Genomic DNA, 27,415 nt, shown 5'->3' with positions numbered 1-27,415 from the left:
AACTTCTTAATTTCAAGGTCCATCATGGACCCTTTCGGGTCCATTTGGTTCTATTTGTACGCTCTCAGAGTTACAGACATAAGGGGCCATTTGGAACCCCCATAAGAACACTTTGAGACCCACTGGTGCAGCAGAGTGTTTCCAGTGAGCCAACATGCACAATATCAGCACGCTGACTCTGTTTGACCAGAATGGAACGGAGCCTTAATTAGCATCATTGGTAACAGCTATGAAGCGGCCTAATTTCTTGCCAATATGGCTGCTGTGCATATAGAGTCCATTGGTCCTCACTAATGCTCATTATAAGATGGCACCATTTCCATCTCACACTGTGACTCAGAGATGGACTGGGGACAGGTGGGCTGTCAGGATTGTGACATTTGACTTGATGTTTTAATTGTCGCTCAAATAAATTGAGATTAACGATTTAATTGTGTTTTCCGTCGTTGGAACGTGGGAACATTAAGAATGAAAATTACATTTTATGTTTGGTTTTTAGGCTTCGTAAAACAAAAGGGTGCACAGCAGGGCAGATATGACAAATAACGTACGTAATTGAATAGCTTTCTACTTACAAAAAATGACACGTTTTGAGCTTGGCTATTTCCACAATTTTTGAAAATGCATTTTTCAACATGGAAATTATTGCCACGAGTATGCAATTATGTAATAAATGCGACAGGCCTATCTGTGGACAGTTCACAAACCTGCCTACCAATGACATCATGGGTGAGGAATCCATAGCCAATAAACTACAGCCTTTATTTCCTTCCTGGAAAGAAATAGCACGCTTAATTAGAAGCCTTTGTTCTTCTTGCATCAATAAAAGTTTTTATAATGTCATCACGTTTTCGAGCCATCCCCACAGCCCACCTCGGAGAAAGAGCGCGTATAAGCCAGCGGTTCTCAAAGTGGGGTCCGGGGAGCCCCAGGGGTCCTTGGAGGGTTTTTTTCACCAAGTAAAGCCCTGCTTCATCATACAAGGCTGTCGCACAAAAGTAGTGAAAACAGCCGATCTACAAGCACACAACGCCTCGCGGTGCGAGGCGTTGAGTGCTTGCAGATCTGCTATTTTTACTAGTTTAGTTCATTTTTAAAACGATAAATACAAAATGAAAGGTCTTGGACATACAAGGTTTTCACCCGACAACGACGATATGCAAGCTCACAAGCTTGTACACCTGCTATGTTTGAACCTTTTTTTCAGATGGAGGTCCGCCACAATATATCAATTCGGGGGTCCTTGGCACAAGAAGGTTTGAGAACCACTAGTGTGGGCAGGAATGGCTCCGTCTCATTATTGAGGATGAGGACACATAGAGTATGGAGATGATGCTGGAAAAAAGGGACAAAGCAGCTTGACAACTAATAGTGCAAGCCAACTTAGTACTGCCTATACCCACTGTGGGAATACTAGAAGAGGAACAACAGTCAACATATACAAACACGCGCACGCACGCACACACACACGCACGCACGCACACGCACACACACACACACACACACACACACACACACGCACACACGCACACACACGCGCACACACACACCTATGGAATAGGACTGGATAAAGGTTGGGGAGGTTTACCCCACAAGTCTTATATGGGTTAAGATACTGTGTGTAGATTATGTCTCTTCCTTTCTCTAACACACACACGCTCTCTCTCTCTCTCTCTCACACACACACACACACACACACACACACACACACACAAAAGGTGAGGCACCTGTGGATGACTAGGAACAGCGGACAGACAGACAGACAGACAGGCAGACTTTGGGGTATCTCTGTAAATACATAATTGAATATTAGTGACATCATCATGCGATAATAAAATCAGTTCTTATTGAAAACAACACTGTTGTTGCGCCTCCGTCTTCTGCGACGTCTGACGCCACTCGGTTCATCATCCCAGTTGTTGTTTTTTCTCCTTTGGGTCCCTGTTTGTGCCCCCATTTGCGAGTGTCTCTGCTCCTTTTACTTCCACCAGATGGCGCTGGATTCACCTCTACACAGTATGACGTGAGTAGTGAGGATGTACTTAGAGCTGCTTCAGGTCGGCGTTCGTTTGCACAGAGCGCTTCCCTTCGACAACTTCCCAAACCTCAGTGTTGGTCTTATATAGATAAGGGTTTTAGCGGCCGCACGAGTTCTTCCGTTTCAACAATATGTCTTCAAGTTTGAACTGAAACAGGTGTGTGGTGGTGGGGTGCGTCAGTGTCTATATGAGCCTGCCTCTCGTCTTCTCTCCGTCTCTTGGGGGAAGTGGGGGGGGGGGGGGGGGGGGGGGTGTCTTTGGGGGAGGGGGAGGAGAGGGGGAGACAGAAAGCTCCTCCCGCGGTGTCTTGGAGAGTGATGGCCGTCAAGGGTCGATCCCGAAGGATGGAGATGCCCACTGGCGCACTCAGCAGCGACACGCAAGAGGGCAACACAAATAGAAAAGGTGTACACGTACCCACAAGCATGCATGCCTGTCCACGCACACGCACAAACGCACACGCACACACAAACACACACGCATACACACTTCCCCGGTGCCACCAGTGTGCTTTCCCAGATGGAGGCTCTTAGATGACGTTGTCAAACAGTGACATGGACTGCATGATGTTCTCATCCTGTTTCAGAGACAAGAGACATATACAGACAGCGTTAAAGTCACATCGTTGCTGTCAGCCAGATGTTTTAACTTTTTTTGTCATAAATTGAGTACCTGAGACGAATAACAGTATAAGTCCATATTAGATTTCTTTTGAATATATATATATTTTTGGATTTACCAGACTGTAAACCACAAACTAGTCATTTTTAATCTGTTAAATTGTTAATGCAATCCCCCCTCATTTTGTTTAATTGTCTGTTTTAATGTTATCGGCTCCCTTTGTCTGCTGAATATTGCTTGTACGGACTTAGACCGTTGTTCCACAAACTGCTGGAGATGTACTGTTTTTCCACTTTCCATAAGTATTAAGTCTTATAATTCCTAATATATATGCGTTAAAAAAAAATCTAACTCAATAAAATGAGGGGGGAGTACATTAACACTTTGTAAGCCACGGGGAGCCCCTTAATGTTAAAACCGTAGTATATCGCACATCCCAGCAAGGAGTCTCAGCCGCGCTGTACTTTCCCGGACTTTGTCATTAAAACCAGAATAAATTATTTTGATCCGAAAATCGGCGATCGTCTAACCTTCCCTAGTCACCGCTCGTCCATCGGTGGCTCGTGGCTGCTCTGACATGAAACAGAAGTGACTCTCATGGCCTCTCCTTCTTCAGCCTTCCTTCCTCCTACCCACTTGTTGTTTGGACGTTAGCTCTAGCAGAGCTGGAGTGCTAGGTGCTAGGCTATCCAAAGTGGACACATCGACTGTTCAGTCACTCCTGGACTATATGCATGGATCGTTATGCGCGCGGATCGCGCACGCGAAACACACGGGGACATCGATGCTCGGCCAAAACCACCATTCTATCCCAACGGAGATCGAGAAAATCACGGTGAGCTAATGACCTGGGGGAAAAAAAAAAAGAAAAAACAACGGCGCTGTCCAAGAAGGAGGGGCGGCGGGCTCATGTTTATAAACATAATATTATGTCTCAGATCACAATACAATAATAGAAATTTCACGGCTAATCTACCAACCACCATTCTATTTCGGACGGCAAAGGGTTAAGACTTTAAGAAATTAAAAAGTTCTAGTTTGTGGTTTACAGTCTGGTAAATAAAATAAAAATCTTTATCCAAAATGTTAAAATATGGACTTAGACTGCTATTCGTCTCAGGTACTCAATTAATGTCACATAAAAGCATCAACAGTAGGTAGCAGATCCGCAAGCTCGTTTTGAGCTTGTCAATCTGCTACTTTTGGTACGTTTCAATTTGAATCCTGAAAAGTAACCATTTTCCATGATTTTAACCTTTTGTTTTTTTTGTAAATTAGCGCCCTGCTTGATCGTTCTACAGTGTCACTCAAAAGCATCAAAAGTAGCAGATCTGAAAGCTCAAAATATGGCACAAAGTGGGTTTTTTTTGTTCCTGAAAAGTAACCGTTTTGGACATACAGTTTTCACCCGACAGAGACAATATTGTTAATTTATTGTGCTATTTTAATGCAACTTTTTGAAAAGTCTAGCTATAGTACAAAGTAGTCGATGGAATATGTATTGATTAATACATTAAATTCAAACGCCCATGACATAATTAACAATGCAATGATGTTTTAGTCAATAGTGACATTATTTAAGTGAGTTCTATCAATTTTAATGACTTATGTCAGCATCATGTTAATATCAAGGTCAGTGTCATTTCAGTAAGAAATTGCATTATCAGGGAAATTGGCCAAAGCTGTGAACAGACAATGACATGTGTTGATGGTCCTTCGAGTGTCACGTAATTCAGTTTTAGAAAAAGACACTTCCTTAAGTGTCACTGCCAGGTACTAAATGCGCAGCCTCAGACAGAGCATAGTGAAACTGAATACGCAGACGTAAACATTTCTGGTCTACCTTTTGGCAAGACTCGATGAACTCCTCTATAGTGACCACACCGTCTTTATTACGGTCCATTTTCTGCAAGGAAAAGTACAAGACATTTACTCACTGAACAGCAACAAAACATAAACAAACACTGTATACTTTGCACATAATTTTACCTTTCATTATGTAGATATATTGTATACTGTATCCTATTTATTCTGATTGCTAAATAATGGTCAAATCATATTCTGTACATTCTTCAAACTGTCAATAACACTTTGCTTAAAACAGAACACACAAGGCTATACATTCTGTTTATCGTTGCTGTCGGACAGAAACCTCTTATCTCCATATTTAAAAATGTAAAATATTTAATACTACAGTGTTACACAAAAGCATCAAAAGTATCAGATCCGCAGGCTCGAAACTTGGCGTTTTCGAGCTTGTATTAATCTGCTACTTTTGCTACCGGTATATTTGAATTTGAATCCAGAAAAGTAACAATTTGGGACATATTGAGGTTCCCACCCGACAGATCTAGGATGCAAACTGTTTCTCTTATCATATCGGGTATCATCTCAGTATCATGCAGCATACAACTATATCTATTTTCTGCAATATGCAGTTTTTGGTTTGCTTCGTTCTTTCTTTCTTCCTTTCCTTTTTACCTGCACATACTGGTGTGAGTGAGTAACAAATAACACATCTTTCAACCGTGATTGGCCTCTGGGGGATTTAAACAGCCATAGAGGGAGTAGACAGGAGGAGCGAAGACTTATATCTAATTTTGTACAGTATGTGTCATTTTCCAGGTCTAGTAAGCAGTAATGGAAAGTAACTAAGTACATGTATGTACTTAGATCAGATTTTTTTGGTGGGTTTGTTTTTGAGTGGTGCTAACCGCTCCTACATCTAGCTTTGTGTACACGTATGTCCGTCTGTATGTCGCGCACAGTTTGGCATTGGTCAAGCTTCTCAGGACGTTCTGGGCATGTAGGCTACTGTATATTAAGGCACCGCTCTCTTTACACTGGGTGTGATTTTTTACTTTACTCAAATTTGTAATACTTTTATCTACTCCACTACATCTCAGAGGCAAATATTGTAATTTTACTCCACTACAATTATTTGAAAACCTTAGTTACTAATTACTTTGTAAAACATACATTCTAAAACGGCTAGTTCCATTCCTTGATTCTGATTGGCTGGTTTCCCTTTAATTGCTGTGGTATATGAGACTATAACCCACACCTTGAATCATTTTATATCAAATCCAGGTGCGTTCCACAGTGTTCCACAGTGCACCAATTATCTGCACCTGTGTTGTTGGCAAAAAAGCTGGGAACTACTTTCTTGTAGCTGGAGACCTTGTAGTGAATTATTAGTGAAATAGAACAGTTTTAATTGGTACTGTACATGTCTATGATTTTTCATGTTGCCATATTGTAACCATTTTAGAAAAGCAATAAGCCACGCGGGGCATGTGGTTACCTTTATAACGGCTGACATTACCTTTATAATGGAGACACTCGGCTTCGCCTTGTGTCTCGCCACACCTCTCAGCCGTTATAAAATACCAGGTAACCACATGCCTCTTGTGGCTTATTGCTTCATTAACCACTTCAGACGTATGTACTGTAAGCCCCTCCCAAACAGCAAAATGCTATGCACCTTATTGTCTCTTTAAGATCCTTCTGCCGTGGGCTGGCAGAAGACTTACTGTAGGTGTGCGTAGCATTCCTGTGCACATCCTCATCATCCCTCTACTACAATTCTTTGTTATCCCATGTCAAAGCCCTACAATAATATCCTGTTCCGAAATTTTAAGGCCATGTTATTTAATGTTAAAGCAATTTTAATGTTGCTGTTTTTCCTGGGTAATTGTTTAATCAATCAGTAAAGTTCAGTACTCACTAATAGGTAGGTTAAAACACAATTTGCTTTGACACATGAAGATATAATCATACGGTGTGACACTAAATCATTTGGTGTGACATTCCAAATAGTGAAAAATCATACCTTTATTAATGATGAAACCAAAAAAGATTTTATGGATTACATAGAAAATAGTATCAGGAAGAGTCACAAATATTTGTGTAATTTTAGAGAAAGTTTTGTCAGAATAAATGTAAAATATGTTGAAAGATCGACAACATGGGCCTCACACAGAGTGTTGATTATGAAAAAGAAATACAGATTTAATTAATTTTCACAAAACTATAGTGGATCACAGGTTAGTTATGATAAAGGACTTTGATAAAGTGAGTAACTTAAGAAAGGTGTACTCCATTTTCATTTTATGAACAATTATTGTCATGTCACACCATATGACGATTTTAGGCACAAGTACAACAAACTGCTGAATAAAGTCTGATTCCAATAAAATATCTAAAAACAAAATATGTTTCCATAAAGTTGAGAGTGAGTAGAACAAAAGTAAATAATTTGTATGCCTGCTATTTAAAGTTTTTTTTAAAAACACATTTTTGGGGGCGTCACGTCACTGACCCATGTATGTACTTTGGCCATTTGTGCATTGTGGTTGTGCTATACTTTTACAAAATGTGAGTACTTCTTTCACCAACTGCTAGAAGGTTGGAATGTGTGTAGACAGCAGGCACATGCACACATCGACATCAAGGGGGCTTGAGCCCTCTCCAGACCATGATTAAGTACAGAAAATAGCCGGTCTCCAAGCGCGCTGCGACACGTTGTGAGCTTGGAGGTCTGCCATTTTCAATATTTTCACCAAAAGGCCCTTTTAGAAATGTCAGCCCCTGCCTCTCTAACATTCTCTGCACGTCCCTGGCGTAGACAGAGTAGTGACCTGGAAGAAGCTCTCCACGTGTTCCCTGGGGGCGTCGTCCTGCATATTGGGGTACGTGTACTTCCCCATCATGTCGTAGATGGACCTCATGATGTCCAACATCTCCTGCAAAAACATTCAGGGCATAGGGTTGGTTAAATCACTGTTTTTCAACCTTTTTTCATATCAAGGTCCATTCTTTTTTTCTGCATTTGAGCCACGGACCACCATTTGGATTTATAATTCTTTGATGAGATTTTATTATTAACTCATATGCTGCGATCCCCGTCGAAACCGTTGATTTCCCGCTGTACCTCTCTGCGATGCCCGTCGTTCCCGGAGATTTAATTAGCTTTAATCATTATGAAACAATTAAAAGTATGATCGCTGTATATGGCCGCTTCGGAGTCTTAGGCCCGCCCCCTAACTGTATCCTGCTGTATTTCCAGTTTTGACCGGATCTAGGTTTCCGTATCCTGTCCAAGGCCCAATCGTAGCTTCCGTCGCAGAGGAAGAAGCAGCACGTTCATTTCATCGTTTTTTTTCACACGGTTTCTTTTATTTGATAGCTTGTGCCCGCCTGGCATATGATCCGCACACATATCGTCTGCTATGTGCGCGAACGTGTCCATGTGTTACCATAGCGCACAACTGGCCTTTTCCAATGTTTTCTTATGTAACACCGGCGGCTACAGCAGGGGTAACAGCCTGGCAACAGATTTGTCTATTCCAATGGATTTTTTTTTATTCGAAAGCTGTCATCTTGTCTACCGGTCTACTACATGAGTCGCGCACAGATCATGCACTATGCGTGCATGTGCCCACGTTAAAAGGTAAGGACAATTTGGCAGCTGCTTACTACAGCTATGTTTAAAATGGCAGCAAAATCGTTAATTGTGTAGACTTCTTGTAAATTAAGTAATGCAGATGTTTAACAATAATTTAACTGTTGAGAGCGTAAACTCTTGTAAAACTCTTTTTACACTCTCAAGAGTTAAAGGGGCAACACCATGAATTAACCTTTTTCTACTTTTTCATTTTTTTTTCTCCCCCGTGTATATAAAACATTTTATTTATTATTATGCATGGTGTAGCCCCTGTAATGTAATTGATTGGTGTATTTTTGATGATCTCAAGAGTTAATGTATTGATGGGTCCATTTGGTTTCTTTTTACACTCTCAAGAGTTAATATATTGATCCCAGGCTACTCAAGCATCGTGCCAGAATGTGTGTGTGTGTGTGTGTGTGTGTGTGTGTGTGTGTGTGTGTGTGTGTGTGTGTGTGTGTGTGTGTGTGTGTGTGTGTGTGTGTGTGTGTTACCTCTTTGGTGATGCATCCATCTTTGTTGAGGTCGTACAGGTTGAAGGCCCAGTTTAGCCGGTCGTTTATGGTTCCTCTCAGAATGATGGAGAGACCGAAAACAAAGTCCTGGGGGAGAGAGAAGCAAGAGACACGTATGTCACATGCAGAGGTGGAAAATGCATACTCACATTCTTTTACTCTCTGTTACAAGCAAAAGTACGTAATTAAATATTTACTTGAGTAAAATGACAAGAGTATTGGTATCAAAATGTACTTAAAGTACCAAAAGTAGAAAGGGCTCATCATGCAGAATGCACTGTTTCACAAGTTATCAAATGTATAAAATGTGTACAAAATCTTTTGAAAATAGCAGCTCTTCAAAAAAAATATAGAACTAACACACACACGCACGATCTAGAACGATAATTTATAGATCTAGAAAAATGTATAGATCTAGAACACATAGTGTCACGTTGTCCGTTGGTGGCTTTGTTAGTGTGTTAGTCCTTAGCATGGCAATACCGCTGGTGACAGGACCTCACTCATGCGCGTGCGCACACACACACACACACACTTGTGCGCGTGCGCACACACACATGCAACCCAGAAATGAACTGCTACACAGTACACACACATGCCCACGCACACACACCCCCTTTGAGCAACCCTACTCTAGAGTTGTGTTAGAAAGTGAAAAGTGAGTCATAACAGATAATAATATACTGTACATCTCATCACAGTCTCACATCATAGTGTCTCATGCGCATACAGTAGACTGTAGACGTCCTTGTTCTCTGACAGTATTAAAATAAAAGCTCACCTCGAAACTGACAGATCCGTTCTTGTCTGTGTCAAAGGCTTCAAACAGAAAGTGTGCGTACATACTTGAATCTGGAGAGAGAGAGAGAGAGAGAGAGAGAGAGAGAGAGATGTACATTACAGTCAGGGTTGCCATGTCCGCTTATTATAAGCGACTTTAGGCTTGTTTTTCTGTGCGTTTGCTTGAAAATATTGGTAGTTTGCGGTTTGCGGTTTGCGTTTTCTTTGGGCCTGTGTCTAAAAGGCAATTGCTTATTTGGGATTTCTTCCTAAATGTTGTTGAAACCAGAGGTTCTCAAACATTTTCATGTCGAGGACCACCACATTCACATTCACTCACGGACCCTCATCTGAAAATATTTTGTGCCAGGTACCAGGAATTGAGTTGTTAAAATGTCTTAAATATATTCCACATTTGTCACAGATTTCTTTTGAAAATTGCAGATCTACAAGCTCACATGTGAGCTTGTAAGATCGGCTATTTGCAAGTAGCCGATGTATATATAAATTAGGTTTAGGCCTGTACACGGTCGCTTCTTTTGGGCTTGTTCTCTCTAGTCCTGGTTGCTTATAGTTATTTCCTCTCGCAAAGTCTGGCAACACGGCGCACAGTACAGCAGAACACACGCCGTTGGCATAGGATGGGACATCTTTCAAAGGTACTGTATTTAGGTGGCTAAAAGTAGCAGCTACAGTAGTTAAAAATATCCAAGATCACACACACTAATAATCGTTTCAAACTAGAAGGCTCCGGTGGAGCTTTAGATCTCCGGCGAAAGGCATGCCCTACCTCTCAGCATCCTTTCCCTGTGTCTGGGGGTGCATGTGTCGATGGGGTACCGCACAGGCCAAAGGGGGTGGGGGGGGGGGGGGGGTTATTCTAATATTGTATTATTACGGTGCAACTACTCAGTGGTGCTCTTTTGCTGTGTTTCCCAAACCTTTTCAGGCTGAGACCCCAAAGATTAATGGCATTGGCATCGTTGTGTTTGTTTGTTTGTTTAAAAAAGTATTAAAAACGATATATATCGTCGTTGTCGGCTGAAAACCTTGTATGTCCAAAACCGTTCGGTTTGCATTTATCATTTAAAAATCAAACCTCGGTTCGAAGTGGAGCGGTGAATTTGAGCAGCTGTACCCTATGTGAGTGAGTGAGTGAGTGTAAACTGTGCCTGTGAGTGAGTGGTGAGTGTGCCTGGCCTGCACAAAACAGCGCCCCTCCTTTAACTAGTGTTTTGTGTGTGGCCACTCAAGGTATTGCCAGGCTACGGACACGGCCACCCAGCCAGCCACCCACCCACCCACATACCCACGGACATACCTGTTCATTGGGAGCGCTTTCACCGCTCCAAAAATGATTTAAACTAGTGAAAACAGACGATCTACAAGCACACAACGCCTCGCGGTTGCGAGGCGGTGTGTGCTTGTAGATCGTCTGTTTTCACTACTTTTGTGCGACGGCCTTGTATGATGAAGCAGGGCTTTACTTTGTGAAAGAACGTACACATTTGAAACTTGGAGATACAAGGTTTCTGCCCGACAGTGACGATATATAAAAGGGGGAGCGGAAAATCCTTTGAAATATTATTGCTTTTTAGATGTATGAAAAAGAAAATGGGATTTTTTACTTGAGCCATGAGCCATAAGATTTGGTCCGTGACCCACAAATGGGTCCCGACCCATTGTTTGGGAACCACTGCACTATTGTGTATTTGTTAACAGTAATGATGTAATGATGGGTAATATGGCGTTCAGGTAATGTCAACCACTCACCTCCCTGAGGGAAGAACTGAGAGTAGATGGTCTTAAAGTTCTCCTCGTTCACCACCCCACTCGGACATTCCTAGCGTAAAGACAACAAGGAGGAAACTCATCAGCTTGACCCATCAGAACAGTACTTCAGGCACGTGCACACATACCGGTAGACATCAAAGGGGGCTTGAACCCCTGCCCTTTTACCAGTCTGTAAAAAGTGCCCTCTCCAGACCATGAATGCAGTTTTTACTATGGTGAAAGAAATGCAAATGACCCGCTTTCCATGCCATACCTGAAGGCAGCATCCAAGAGAATTACCCTGTCCAAACTCTCCTAAACATGAAGGCAGCGTCTTATGTTGAAAGAATTGCCCTCTCTGTGTAAAAATCCATGCTGTATGCCACATTGCCTTTTTTATGCTTAGTTTAGTGTGGTGTCAAGTACTGAAAATAGCAGACCTCCTTGTTGGAGGTCTGCAATTTTCTATATTTTCACCAAAAGGCCCTTTTAGATATTTCAGCCCCTGCTTCTCTAAAATCATCTGCACATCCCTGCTGTACTTATCTGTAATTTTGCGCTTGAACAGCAAAAGATATTGTACTGTTTAGATCACACATGGGCAACATACGGTCCTCTTCAAAGGAATAACAAAAACGCTGCAAAAATATATAATAGCCACTTAGCCAGCAGTATACAGAATCAATGGCTTTCAATGAAATTCATTTAACAAAATTCCAACAGAGGTCTACATTTGCAACTGTGTTCCAGCCATTGTGTAACTCAGCTCACGTGCCGGAAATAGCAGATCTATAAGCTCACATCATCTCACAGCCACAAGGAGTTCTGAGCTTGTAGATTGTCTATTTTCGGCGCATGACACTGACACCACGGGGGAGCAGGTGCGTGTGCAGGTTGTGTTTGGCAGTGAACTTTCACCATTGTGCCCGAGGGCTTAAAGGGCCAGTTCACCTCTGGGGCAACCATATCTTATTTTATTGTTGTTTGGGACACGATCAACACAATCCTGAGTTATTTTTTGTGTTCAATCTGTGTTTTGATATTTTTAGTATTTCAGCATGAATGATGATGCATTTTGCATCATATGATGCAGCACGATGACTCATATGATGCAAAATGCATCATCATTCATGCTGAAATACTAAAATATCTCAAAACACAGATTGAACACAAAAAATAACTCAGGATTGTGTTGATCGTGTCCCAAACAACAATAAAATAAGATCTGGTTGTCCCAAAGGTGAACTGGCCCTTTAACCATCGCCACTTCATCCAACTACTGGGGGAAAGTGAAACGGAACACACCGACGTGCTGTACCACTCCAATGTTCGCTGGCTGAGCCTGGGGAAGGTGTTTCAACGTGTCTGGGAGCTGAGAGCAGAAATAGCTACGTTCCTGACAACTATTGGTAAAGCTGATAAGTTTGCAGACTTGCAAGAACTGGATTGGTTGTGTGACTGCATTCTGGGTGGATTTAATGGGACATCTTAACAATCTCAATCTAAAGCTGCAGGGAAAGAATGCGTTTGTGCACGAGCTGCCAAAATAATCCTGTTTTCCCGACAAATGAATGCCAAGCGCTTCACACATTTCCCAACGCTTGGTACACTGGATGTGCCCGCCTGCCACACTGACAGATACAGCACTACTCTCACAGACCTCCACGCCGAGTTCAACCGCCGTTTCTCTGACTTCGCTAAGATAGAACCAGAAAAAATAAAATAAAATAAAACCCATTTGACAGCAAAAAAACGCCCCTAGATGTGAAACTCGAACTGACGACATCCAGAGTGACCCTGCTCTCAAACAAAGGTTTTCCAAATGCATGCTGGACAGTTTCTATGGCTCACTGAATGTAACGCAGTTTCCAAACCTGCGCGCACGCGCAGAGGATGCTTGTTTTGTTTGGCCCCACACACATACCGGACCCCGTATGTGTGAACAAACTTTTTCTGTGATGAACTACAACAAGTCACGCTACAGATTTCTTTCCCTGTATGCCGGTTATTGAAATTAACTCATAAATAGCACTGCTTACCTCACATTAGGTGTGATTTCTGAAATACTGATGTTGTGTCACAGAATGTGAAAAAGAACAATCTTTTTAGATGAGAATTAAACTCCAAATATGTAGTAAATGTATCAAGATAGAGCCTAATTTGCTCAGACGTTCTTTGGAGATTTTTGACTCAAACACATACAACTGATTAAAGCAATCACATGAAGTTCAATTCCATCTCTAATTGGGTTCGATTCGAGAAAAGCTATGTCTCATGAATAGGCCTGTCAAAATTTGCCAAAAATGGCATTCGAATATTCCCTTCAAAATCCACCGTTGATTTGAATAAATTCGAATATTCGAATAATTCTAATAATTCGAAGCATTCGCACTTCGAAGCTGTTTATTCTAGACAGTCGCTTCTATCGCTTTACTGTGTGCAGGTCCACGTTGGTCAGGGACGTGCAAAGAATGTTAATAGAGGCAGGGGCTGACATTTCTAAAAGGGCCTTTTGGTGGACAATTCTCTCTTAAAAGGGCAGGGGCTCAAGCCCCGTTTGATGTCTGTGTGCACGTGCCTGGCGTTGGTAAAAGCAAGAGCAGAATCGCATCGTCGTTGCGAAGCGTCACAGCAGCTGTGATTGAGTTGGAACAGCCACGACATGAAACGAGCAATTATAATCACACCAATGGATTATGTTTTGGTTTGAACCAAATTAGGTAGTCTACAAGAGCCGTGTGAGTGACGGAGGGAGTTTTACCATTACCGTGGCTGCGTGCGGGGAGACTGACTCGGTGAGAGAAGAAATCCATGCTTTTTTATATTGTGTTTTCGGTGGAGAAGTCTCGTTGTCTGCCTTCCCGTCACTACCAAATGAGTCGCCCGTTTCAGCTTGACTCGTTAATCATTCTGAATCAACATGAGCAAGTTTAAAAGCACTGTGTGTGCACTGCGAGGCGGACGAGTGCATCTCTCCACTCCGACATGTGACAGCCAGTGACAGTGTGAAGGGAAAGTTAAGCAGCTGGAGGTTTATTCTTCGCTGTATGACGGTGTCGCTAAATAGGCACCCTTAATTTACAAGCCCACAACGTATTGGATCAGCGACGCATTGTGGACTTGTAGATCAGCCCACTTTTGCAGCAGCGAATGGAGACTTCTGCCTTGCGAGACCAGCCACCTTTTATCGTTCCATGCGCCCAGAATCTCGCGAGAAGTGCGGTAGATTTGTTTTAATTAAATATAAATTAATTCAAAGCTCAATTTTTTACTTTCGAATATTCTTTTATTGTTAACATTCAAACGAATATTCAAATATAGAATATTCTTTCACACCCCTACTCATGAACCTCGTAGAATGTGCTCCCCCAAAGTGACGAGCACAATTCTTCTTGGTCTGTTCTTGGTATTGAGAAAACGTAGCGTACTACCCTTCCAGCGAATCATTACCTATATACACTATTCATTGTGATTACTTGTGGTGCAATATGGACGCTGTCAGACTGTGCGCTGGGATTAACATATCAAATCATATTCTATTACCGTCGCCTACTGTTAAGCAGTGCGACTTCCATCTGCTACAAAAGCCTAACTCACGCTTCGTCGTATGACGGTGTCGCTCAACGGAAACCATTCTTGGCTTGAAAATCAGTTGTATTTTATTGTACAGCCGGCGGCAACACTGTGGTAAGACAGTATAATTAGTAATAGTATAATTAGGTTTTTAGTCTACAGTCTGAAGGTATGTTCCACACTGTCCTTAACGTGAGTCATGCATGTCCATGCCTCTAGTTAATCATGTTTTTTTCTTCTAAATTTAGAGTAGCTCTTACATTTGGTAGCCAGATAAGTCGCCCTCTTTCAAAGTCGCCCCCAAACTCGTTTCCCAACGGGTCTGTGGCCTTAAGCTAGATGCAGAATAGACTAAAATCAAATATTTGCTTCTGGGGGTCCCTGGAACAAAATATTTTGTGATGGGGGTCCGTAACCAAATACATATCATTCTGGGGGATCTTCACATGACAAAGTTTGAGAAACACTGATGGCAACATAGGCCAAAAACAAAATGTGTTTTTGGCCGTGGACCCCCATCTCAACATATTTTGTTCCACTGATGGACCCCTATTGCAAACTTTTTTGTTCCAGGGACCCCCAAAAGCACAGATTTGATTTTAGTCTAATCTGCATCTAGTTTAAGGCCACAGACCCGTTGGGAAACGAGTCCGGGCAACTTTGAAAGAGGGCGACTTTTCTGGCATTCTTACATTTTATCCTATGATTGTGTAACCCATTTTTCACCCAGTGCCAATTTCCTAAGCTACTGTATAATCCTGGGCGTTACTCTCCCTCTGCCAACCTGGGGAGGGCCCAGAACTGAGCTGAGTCATAAACATACAAATCTATAAAAAATAAAAAGCACGCACGCACGCACGCACGCACGCACGCACACGCACACACACACACACACACACACACACACACACACACACACACACACACACAGTATATTTTGTTGACACAATGATCTTGTAAAAAAAAAGAGAACAAAGAAGATGGGGAAGGGAATAAATATAAGGGGTCAATAACCTTTTTGAAATTAAGTGCCATGTTTTTGTTTTCTAGATAGTCAGTGTGCCATGTCATTGTCAACATTCATTTTAATGACACCACATCAACATTCAGACATATTTTGTTTGTCTGGACATTGTTATAAAAATCATTAGACCCACCTATCTCCCTGAATCACTCCCCAGTTAAAGTTCAGAATTTTAATGAATGTAGAATTATGTGCAGGATGTAATTTGCTGCACTCCTCGTTCTCCTCGTTAAGTGGCACCTGTAAAAAAGTAGCCAATTATTTTGACCCCCTTTTTCTCCCTAATTTAGTTGTTTTGCCGATCGATTCCTTCCAGCACACATTTCTTGTCAATGCTGCCGTATCCTACTGACCTGCCAGGGAGGAGCCCCCACCGGGAGGAAACAGAGCCTTCGTCCTGCCCAACGCTCCCTACTGACAGGTGCCACCCCACCCAGTAGGATTACGTGCAATGACCAGTATCGCCCTCCATACCCGGCTTCCCTCCCCTGAACACCAATTGTGTTCACAAAGACACCCGACAGAGCCAGCTGCACCACGCTGGATTTGAACCCACAACCTCTGGGGCTGGTGGCAGGGACTTTGCCACTGCGCCACCCGAACGCCCTTATAGTTAATCACGTTAATCAGGGTTTTCATGCCGGGTTGTCTCTGCACTGGGGCACTCAACTAGACACCCAGGAAACCACTGACCGACCAATCTGGCTAGCCATTGTCAAAGAAAAGGTTGATCCTTTCTCAGTTGTAACTCGAGCTCAGTTAGTCTGTTCTTCAGAGACTACTGACCAACAGACACAGACCAGTTTTGTAGCAAATTTTTGTCCTTTTGAATACAATTTAATTTAGTTTCAGAGTAATTTTTTGTCATCTGAAATGTTTAACTTTTAGTCTAGCTTTAGTCGACTAAATATCGAAAGATTTTAGGCGACTAAATCTACAGTTGATTTTGTCCATACGAAAATGTATATTGGCAGGCCTGGATGACACACAGACACATGGACCAGTCAAAGGGACTCTCTGGGTTCCTTTAAGGGGGTCTAAATTGAACCTTCTAAGTCTGTAACTCTGGACAGTGTTCCATTTGTACACTGTCAGGGTTGACATTTAAACGTTTGAGAAGCATTGAAACAACAGACAGACGTACGTTCTTGAAGCCTCTGTACAGGACCTGCAGCTCCTTCTTGGTGAACTTGGTCTGCTCCTGCAGCTTGTCCATGCTCTCCGGGCGGTGGCACACGGTGGACAGCTCAAAGTCATCCTCCACGCTGTCTGGGGGAGGGAGAGGGAGAGAGAGAGAGAGAGTATCGTCAGCCACCAAGTGTCACCGCAACAAACTGGTCGCGAGCACTCTAAAAAAGTCATCGGGGTGAGAACTACTGTTGATTTTGATCCATTTTGATTTTAAGTGTGTTGAATAAAATTTAATTTAGTCACATAATGATTTTAGTCATCTGAAAAGTTTTAGGTTTTGTCTAGTTTAAGTTGACTAAATATCATAAGATTTTAGTTGATTTTGTCGTCAAAAATGTATTTTGTCGGTGCCTTGATAGCCGACACTCACAGCGGCGGCGCGTCACGTTGTGAGCCTGTGGATCTGCTATGAGTGTAACCAAACTAAAGTTTACTTGTCTTTTAGTTCTACTGGATCTCTTCTCCACTAGTCCCTCCCTAACATTTTAGTCTAGTTTTTATTTGTTGATGTAAGAGACTGTGAGGTCTCAGGTCGGTTGCTCAGTTCATTTCCACAGTTTGTTTGGCTGACACTAACACAGGGAGGAGGAGACCAGTGTTCATTTTGACAGCAAAGTTTGATTTAGTTTTAGTCATAGTCTTTTGAATATATTTTTATTCAGTGTTGGGTGTAACGCCGTTATAACTAACGCCGTTATAACTAACAGCGTTACGTAGCACCATAAGGTTTGGTGGTAACGGAGTAAAGAGTTACTTTTGCAACTTAGTAGGATCGTTACCAGTTACATTTTCCAAAAATAACGGCGTTAGTTTGTTACATTTAAGACCTATAATTCCCTGTTCTTTCTTTTGCCACAAAGGAAATATAATCCATCTGACACATTTGCGCTGTTTCCTGAATGAATGAGCTCTTCTCTCTCTGTCAGAGGAGCCTGAGGAGGCATGCATGTAGCATGGCCCCACTTTTTATACGGAAAACGGTGACCGAACAGAAATGTGTTGCAGTCTGTGGTGCTTGCGTAGTCATTCTAACCCTTACATTAATTTACAGTCGCTCACGACATGGCAGGCTTGAGAGAAGCCCTTTAGTAAGGCTGTGGAAGGATTCACACTATTTTTGGATTTAGTGGTGAAAGGATAGATCAACGGCATTACATTATCCACGTTGAAGCTGCACGCAGCCACGCACAGCTGACAGCTCCATAACACTCTGGTAGGCTGCACTCTATTTTATGTTTACCATGGGTTTTAATGGTCGGTAATGGAGAAAGTATACCTAACAAGTTACTTTTCTCAGTGGGTAACGTAGTAACATAACAGATTTGATTTTAAAGGCAGTAACCATGTAATCTAACGAGTTACTATCAAAAGTAACGATAACCAAGTCATATTTTAGTCATCTGTTTTAGTCAAGTTTTTGTTGACTAAATATCATACGATTTCAGTAGATTTTATCAACAAAACAATATTTTGGCGGGCCTTGATGGCTTCATAATGCCTGATTTTACACTTGGTTGCATGACGAAATTGTCAATATATTTAGCCTTAGTTTTAATCATCATAGATTCGTTTTTATTTAGTTTTCTTCAGTGAAAAAAGGTAGTCGACAAACTTATTTCGTCATCAACACTGGAGGAGACACATCAAAAGCTTTAAAGTAAAGCTAAACAATAAGAAATAAAACCACTGGTATAATGTACTCTTGCGCAGCCAGGCATTCTGAGGTCGATATGGAGGAGCTCTCAGATCGTCTGGCCACACAAGACTAAACCACGAGAGGTGACACGATGACAACAGTGTAAAAGTGATGGTGAACAACAACCTTTGTAAGGGAAGGTGTACACGTCAAGTAGAGGCACCCTAACAAACAGCATGCCATCTTCCAAACCACTTCCCTACAAATAGCATTTTCCCAAAGACTATGCTCTTCAACACATACTGTACATAGTGTGTTGTTTAAAGGTAGGGTAAGTTATTTCATTCAATTCAAATAATAACAAAATTAGTCTATGTTCTGATAGTAGTATAGTTACTATAGTCCATATTTGGACTTCAGGACTGTGAGGAGAAAAAATCAGTTTAAAAAACTGTTGGGTGACACATTTTCACAGTGGGGGAGGGCCTTACGCGCACCAAGGCCTGCCCCCACTTGATCATGATTGGAGGAAGGCCCCCGCCTGTCACCTACATGAAAACTGAAACTTAAGTGAAATCACTTACCCTACCTTTAACATTATACTGTACGTATTACATACATATTGTTTTAACTTCAGTTACCATCCCATCTGTGTGCTGTTTCAGTGAAGTATAACACTCTCTTTTCTCACACACACGCACACAAATCGTAGGCCCCAAATAGTCATCAAAACAGCAAGTAGACCTTGTACCACAAGCCACCAACATCATCATATAAATCCAGCACAGTAGGTGGGTGTCCCACTTTTCGTTTTTTGGTGGGGTTCACCGTGCGTGCAATGGATAATGGAAGACAGACTGAACACATGAAGGGTGTGGGAACTGGGAAGTAAGTTGGGGGGAGGGGGACAAAGATGTATAGAGAGTGAAGAAGCACTTGCTTTGAACGATTGAGGGGGGCGGCGTAGGTTTGCAGCAGGGCAGCAGCTTGAGGAACCGCTGCTTTATGCTTTTTTTGCTTTGGCTGGTGGAAGGGTTACCTGCAAGTCACCATGAACCACACGCACACAGGTTAGACACGCCGCCGCACAGCGCTGGTTTTCACGCACGCACGCGCACGCGCACACACACAGAAACACACACACGTGTTTGTTTTACTATACTTGTGGTGACATCAACATTTTATGACGGCACTTTCATGCGTGCCGTTTTTGTTTTTATTTTGCCATTTTTAAAAGTAAGACTACAGCCGACAATGTGCTATGCTGCGGACATTGTGAACTTGTAAATCTATACGTATAAATCATGCATAACTCCAAGCCTAACCCCCTAAATATCAATAATTCCAAGCCTAACCCCACCATCAATCTTTCAGAATTGTAAACCTATATTAACTCCCCAAATTAACCATGAAGACAAAACTATTTCAATTTTCCTGGTCTTCACAATGTCTACTACTGTATACTTTTGGGAACATTTTGTGCACACACGTATAGTAAAACACACGCACACGCACACGCACACACAAACACACAAACACACAACGTGCATCAGACCCAATCAAGTGGTCTGTTGGCAATGACAATGGCGTGCTGACCTGGCTTCAGGCATTGGGAGACCAACCGACAGTATAGTTCAAACAACAGATGCACTGTGTGTCCAGGACCACCGCTCACTGGAACCTCTTACAAGATCGCCTCCAGCCAATCAGAAGGGTCTGCGTGGATAAGAGTCACGTCAAACCACTCAGTCACAATCACATTAAATTCACAACTCAATTCTATATACCCGACCGACGACTGATCCGATTTACCAGAGCGATTGTGTGTACAGAACGCTATAGAACAGTGGTTCTCAACCTGTGGGTCGGGACCCCCAGGGGTTCTCCCGATGATTAGCCTAATGTGCAATGTTGTTTTCTCACTCAGCAGTAAACAAACACACATAAATTTTAAGTGTATAGAGGGTATCTGCACAATTCTCAAGTGTCAATTTAAGAACTTTTTAATACCACTAAACATTAGCAACATTTTCAAATATTAGAGGCAGAAATTGTGAAAATAGCCCTTCTATAAGCTCACAACGCCTCGCAGCGTGAGGCACTGAGGCTTTGTGAACATGCAGATCTGCTCACAATAGAACAGTGTTATACAAAATGTAATGCTCGTCAGGGTGGGGGGGGGGGGGGGTCCCCAGTTAAAATATGATTATTTGTGGGGTCGCGGCCTGAAAAGGTTGAGAACCACTGCTAAAGAAGACCACCTCAACCACATAGCATAGACACAAACAACCATGACCGAGCCGATTAAATGGTAAATGGTCCATTTATATAGTGCCTTTATCCAAGGAGCTTTACAGTGATTATTCGTTACGTTCACCCATTCACTCACACATTCACGCACCGATGGCGGAGGAAAAGGAAACCATGCAACCGACCTGCTCACCGGGAGCAATTAGGGTTAGTTCAGCGTCTTGATCAAGGACACTTCGACACTAGCTCTGGGGAAGACCGGGATTGAACCCGCTCTACCTCCTGAGCCACTGGGGCCCCTATTACTGTACATGGCCACTTACAGTATACAGTACCACCATAATACACTGCAAAGTGTATACTGCGTACTCACCGCATGGAGACTTGAGTTCAATCATATTTTTTTGTTTTTGTCGCAATCCTAAGCCAAAAATGTGATTGTAATAAATGTACCCCCATGGATTCCGGATTGGAGACCCAAATGCATTTGGGTCCCCTTCCGGAACCAATGGGCCCATAAAGAGTCTCCTCAAATTGTTGGCTTAAGAAAAACAAAAAAATATATATTAAAGTCTCTATGGGGTTCAAATGGAACCAAATGGACCCTTTACAGTTACAGACCAGTATGGGTCCGTGGCTGGACATGAAAAGTACACACACACACACCCACACACACACACACACTCACGCACACTTACGGTCAGTTCTCCGCCTCCACGGCAGAAGCCCCTTCACCCCCTTCAGCAGGACCCCGGCAGAGTGAGAAATAAAGGCCATGATGACGAGGAGCGATCGATACGACCTCCAATAAACCCCTGCTCCACTACCTACAGATCTGTGCCCTCTCTCTCTCTCTTCCTCTCTCTTAGTCCTGTCTCTGACCTTCCCTCCGTCCTCGGAGCCTCTCTCTCTCTCTCTCTCTCTCTCTCTCTCTCTCTCTCTCTCTCTCTCTCTCTCTCTCTCTCTCTCACCCTGGCCTGGCGTCATCTGGACCCGGACCAGGCACACCACATGACCCCATACACACTACAAGGCATCAAACTGATATTATCCGGCCACCGAGCCAAGGCCCGGCGCTCTGCGCTCTCTGCCCCCAGGGTTTGTTGTTGTCGTGTGTGGGTGTGTGCCTCATCCTTTTCCCATATGGACCTGGTGTTAAGACTAAGGGCACAGGGATAACACATCTACAGTTAGGACGGATTATACGGTAATTTGTGGCGTGCATAAAAAAACTATTCAGTTTATCATTCTGCTCTGCGTTTTATACAGTATCTGGTGAACATTATAGGACTCATCACTGCATTCTGTATGATAGAGTGGGTTGGCCTTCTTTGGCCTACATGCGAAACAAATATTGGTACCTGTTTATAAGGCAATTGATGGGACTTTACCGTTGTATCTTAACTTGCAGCTGGATTGGAATCCTGTGACATATAGGACACGCTCCAGTGACTGGCTCACACTAAAGGTCCCCAAAGCAAACACTGAACTTGGGAAGACAGCCTTTTGCTTTAATGCCCCAACCACTTGGAATGAGCTACAACTTAATAACAAGATGTGTTCTCCCATAACATCATGGTCACTTTAAAGCTTTGATTGTAGATCTACCCACAAGTGTCTGCAACTGTTTCTAAACTTGTTCTTGTAAATATTGATTGTACTGTACATATTTCGTAAATATTTATGTATTTATCGATTTATCTCGACGACACTGCAAATGAGGGCAACCTCAATGTTTTTTGAGAATAAATAAAGGTTTGAATGAAAGAATGAATGAACGAATGAATGAACAATTGATCCAAACTTAACTTTTTTTCTCCAAAACAAAATTAGGTGTTAAAGGTGCAATAGACAAACACTCAGCTACTTTATGTTGGACTAAAGCCCCTATCAGAGTCTGCGGTGAAGAACCACTGCAAATTTATAATCCACCTAAAGTGAGAAAACGAGTGGAGGCCATCATAGTCAGTCACGGTGAAGTACTATCACTGCCGATCTGTCTGAAAGTAAAAACAGAGAGATGTGTCGGGGTTCGCAATGGATAGCTCTTCACCGCGAGTAATGACGTAATGTTGTAGTTTTATGACTTAAAAAGACTACACCGCGGTGGATAGCTTATCACCGCGAAGCCTACTATAATAGGGGCTTTACAGTACAACAACTCCGATCTGTTGCTGTTACGTTCGTTTGACATTTTCCCTGATTCATGGCTGTAAGACAGCATGTAGTTTGCAACACTGCAACTCAATGCTGCCTCCAAGAATGTATCAACAAACACAGAAGCACATGGTTATAAATGGCAAGCTGTTAGCTCCGAGGTAAACAAAACAATAATTCTGGCCGCAACAAAATTATTTAAATGATTATTTCACCATCAAAATATATAAATACTTTTTAAAAAGCTATACTTCAATTCACTCTAATGTAATATTTATCCGTTTTCATAAACCACCAACTGGCTGCTATTTGAAAGTCCACACAAAGTTCCACTTCTTTGGCATATACTTTATTCTTGTAGAGACAGGAAACCCAAGAGCAGAGAGAGAAGAGAACATGCATGAAAGACAGGAGTGGGAGCATATGGTCTGTGCACTGGCTGAGTCACCACGCAGACGCCCTCTCAGCTGCTGCCCTTTAAAGCTCAGACATACGTGAGTAGTGGTGGAAAAAGCACCCACATTCTTTACTTTAGCGAAAGTATCAATACTGCAATGTAGAAATACTCTGGCCTACAAGTCAAAGTCAGTTACACATTTACTGGAGTAAAAGTACAAAAGTATTGGTACCAACATGTACTTAAAGTACCAAAGTAAAAGTAATCATTATGCAGAATTATTCACAAGTTTTCAAATGCATAAATTCTATAAAGAATCTTTTGAAAATAGCAGATCTACCAGCTCACAATGCGTTCCATTGCATTGCATTGTGAGCTTGTCGATAGGCTATTTTCAAATGGCCGAAATGTATATAGGGCTGAAGTGGTTACGGAATGTTTTGTAATAATAATCTAAATCAACAAAGTAACTACAGTGTTCAAATAATTGTAGAGGAGTAAAAGTACAATATTTGCTTCTGAGATGCAGTGGAGTAGAAGTAAAAGTACTGAAAATTTGAAATACTCCAGTAAAGAAAAGGTAAGGGTGCCCTCACACCAAAGTACCTATGAGAGTGGAATCCGCGTTCCACCAATGCATTTCAATGAGAGTGAAGCGGTTTCATGCCAGCAGAGGATTTCTGCAAAAAACGCTCCCTTATCATTGAAATTCATTGGCGGAACGCGGATTCCACTCTCATAGGAGATGAATGTATCAGGAGTCAGACACTGTTCGACATGTCTCCTCTCCTCTCCTCTCCTCTCCTCTCCTCTCCTCTCCTCTCCTCTCACTTTCCCCTTTCCCCTCTTCTTTGGCAGAGTGCCTTTAATTTGCCTATTATGAAATGTGCTATTAGCTTAATCAGGAATCATTAGGATGTATGAATTATGACATAAATAAATATGTGTTCATTCCCTGTTCTTCTGATGTAGAATCTAAACATGGATAATTAACCACTTGAGCCCTGTTTTCAATGATCTACAAGCTCACAACCCACCGCATCGGTTTGTGTTAAGCATTTATACGGTGTAACACAAGCTAGCTATAGCGTACAGTGCAATATAGTATGGATCACGGCTCATCGGTCATACATCAACTCACTGACAAGCATTCCATGTCATGGTGGCAATGCTGTGATCCCAGGCTAGACATTTTATGGAGGCCTGAGCCTAAGCCAACACCCTCACAGCCAGCGAGACTTTCCGAATTACGTCAACGAGCCAAAACGTCTGGCTCACCGAGATTGTCTTACACAGGTATAAAATTAGGCTTTCGATTCCGTCTCGGGCGCAACTCCAAAACCCCAGCGGTCTCCCTCTGCTTCGAATCATCACAAGAGGTGCCAAGAGAAGAAAACAAGGTAAACACGTTCAAAAAGACTGTTGCTGTCCTGTTGCTCTCACTCCGATAGTGAACAAAATGCTTTGAGAAGCACGTTATAGAGCTAATCTGTAGCATGTTGCTGCCCACTCTGGACTCCTTGACTCAATTTGCTTACAAACAAAACACATCCACAGTAAGTAGGCTAAGTAAAAGTATCAATGCCCTATTGTACACATACCTGTAGTCTGTTACACATACAAGTTTCGTATTCAAAAGTGAAAGTACAAAAGTATTGGCATCAAAATGTACTTAAAAGTACCAAAAGTAAAAGTACTCATTAGGCAGACGATCCCATTTCACAAGTTTTCAAATAAAATGTAAGAAGAAAATAGCAGATCTAAAAGCTCACAACGCGTTGCAAAGCTTGTAGATTGCCAAAGTATATACAAGCCTAAAAGTATTTAAGTGGTTTTGTAATAATCCAAAAAGTAACTAGTAACTAAAGATTTCAAATATTCTTAGTGCAGTAAAAGTACAATATTTCCAATCCACCATGCAGGCGGGTAGGGTGACATTTGGCATGTGTCAACGGGGTAAAGTGGGGGTAAAGTGCCGCTGGAGTAGCAGGCTCTGGCAAGCAGTGGCCTGGCAAAATACAGCAGTGGGAGGAATTCATTGGCATAATGACCAAATTAGGAGAAAGAAGGGGTAAAATAAGTGGCTTGAAAACACCTCTTTGACCTCGGGTGACTGTAGAAGGTCAGCACGAGCCCCAATATCCTTCTGCGTGTATAATAAAACCCCAAAATAAAGCAAAGTTCTCACACTTTAAAGATTTTTCCAAAGTGAAAAAAGAGTGGCAGATGTACAAGCTCGCAGCGCTGCACACATTTATGAATAGCCAACGCAATTCCCCCCAAAGGGGGCTTAAGCCCCTGCCATATTATCCGTAAAAAGAGAATTGCCTTGTCCAAACTCTCCTGAACTTGAATGCAGCATCTTATGTTGAAAGAACTGCCCTCTCTGGGTAGAAATCCCAGTATTCACTTGATTATGTTTACAGTAGTTCACTCTGCTATCAAATATCGAAAATTGCCGACCTCCAAGCTCACAACGCGTCGCAGCGGGAGGTCTGCTATTTTCGATATTTACATAAAAAAAAAAAAAGTATACCGCTATTGCAGGGACAGGGCTAATTGAACCATTTAAATTCTCAGTTCTTTCTCTCTCTCTCTCTCTCTCTCTCTCTCTCTCTCTCTCTCTCTCTCTCTCTCTCTCTCTCTCTCTCTCTCTCTCTCTCTCTCTCTCTCTCTCAGTCTCTGGCTATCTGCCTGTTTGCCTGTTTCTCTCTGTCTCATTCTAGCTCATTGTCATATGCATGCACTGCACGCACACGCTCTCTCTCTCTCAGTCTCTGGCTATATGCCTGTTTACCTGTTTCTCTCTGTCTCATTCTAGCTCATTGTCATATGCATGCACTGCACGCACACGCACACACACACACACACACACACACACACACACACACACACACAAACACACACACACACACACACACACACACACACACACACACACACACACACACACACACACACACACACACACACACACAGTTCTTGATTTGGCCATGCAGTCTATTCAAATGGTTTTGAGACATATATATAGTTGACAGCAAGTACTCTTTCATGGGTTGGAGTTGAGAAAACATATTTATTATTATCCCCCTCACCCCACCGATGGCACAGCAGCCTTTGGTGCCCCTAGAGTGGCTTAGGCACCCTGGGCAATAGGCTCTATGCAGTAAGGAAGTAAGGAAGATGCCCCATTTCTTTAGCCTGGCCAGCCAGCCTCATACATACTGTGCATTCACTCACTCGTTCCTTCCCACAATATAAGTTTGGACTTTGGGCTATAGGCAGCTTGAAAAGTGGGCGGGAGTACTTGCCTTGACAGACAGACTCCTCTAACCAATCAGCGTAGCAAAACATCTCTCAGCCAGTCGGAAGAACGGCAAACAAACACGTATTTTCGGCCGATGAACTCCGCTAGCGCATACTCCTGTTCCTTTTTAATTGTTGTAATTGATTCCAACTCTGAAATAACTTCACTTATTGCTTGTTTTATTGTTTCAGCGTTAACTGTTACACTTGTTGCATCGAGGGCAGCCATGTTGTTTTGAAAATGCAAGCATCTACATCACCATCTACACATGGACCAATCAGGGGAAGCTTTTCACTTGTTGTGCGGACAGCAGTTGAAACGCAGTCACTGATTGGCCCCGATCAGATATTGATCGGGGCCAACTTAATCTGTGCCTATCTGCTGAAGTCCAAACCTCATACTGTGGGAAGGAGGAATGAGTGAACGCAGTATGGGATGGCCCGCCAGGCTACCATTTCTTTCCAGTATGATTTCCCATCATTTGTATCTGTACGTGACGTGTACTACGGGTGCATTTGGTTCCATGAGTACACTCTCAGAGTTATGGTGGTCCTTGCAAATAATTGGTTCAATCCCTTTTTTTCTGTAGAAAAATAAATATATTTTTTTAATGTATTTTTCCTCAAGTTGCTTTCACTCCTGTTTCTAAAAGTTATTAGTGTGTATATATATTGATATTTGTTCTATCTTCAACAGACCAATACGA

At 42.4% G+C, this 27,415-nt stretch overlaps 1 protein-coding gene across 6 annotated transcripts in view; it reads right to left on the bottom strand.

The window, feature by feature from the left end:
- Positions 1 to 2,568: 2,568 nt before the first annotated feature.
- The window catches only part of LOC308297574 (A-type potassium channel modulatory protein KCNIP2-like), a gene marked incomplete at both ends in the record, with an annotated part of 215,751 nt that continues 190,904 nt past the window's right edge, over positions 2,569 to 27,415 (bottom strand). For 4 of the 6 annotated variants that reach the window (XM_080741048.1, XM_080741049.1, XM_080741046.1 and 1 more), the window contains 7 exons: positions 2,569 to 2,616; positions 4,504 to 4,566; positions 7,301 to 7,405; positions 8,601 to 8,708; positions 9,403 to 9,473; positions 11,175 to 11,244; positions 16,916 to 17,040. In XM_080741048.1, coding sequence (XP_080597174.1) covers positions 2,569 to 2,616; positions 4,504 to 4,566; positions 7,301 to 7,405; positions 8,601 to 8,708; positions 9,403 to 9,473; positions 11,175 to 11,244; positions 16,916 to 17,040 — 590 coding nt within the window. Of the gene's footprint in view, positions 2,617 to 4,503; positions 4,567 to 7,300; positions 7,406 to 8,600; positions 8,709 to 9,402; positions 9,474 to 11,174; positions 11,245 to 16,915; positions 17,041 to 19,534; positions 19,638 to 27,415 lie in introns of all 6 variants that reach the window. The other 2 variants (XM_080741045.1, XM_080741044.1) reach the window with 1 other exon arrangement.

This window comes from Nannobrachium achirus, assembly GCF_963921795.1.
Source record: "Nannobrachium achirus genome assembly, chromosome: 13".
NCBI classification, from domain to species: domain Eukaryota; kingdom Metazoa; phylum Chordata; class Actinopteri; order Myctophiformes; family Myctophidae; genus Nannobrachium; species Nannobrachium achirus.
This window is presented reverse-complemented; position numbering and strand designations above follow the sequence as displayed.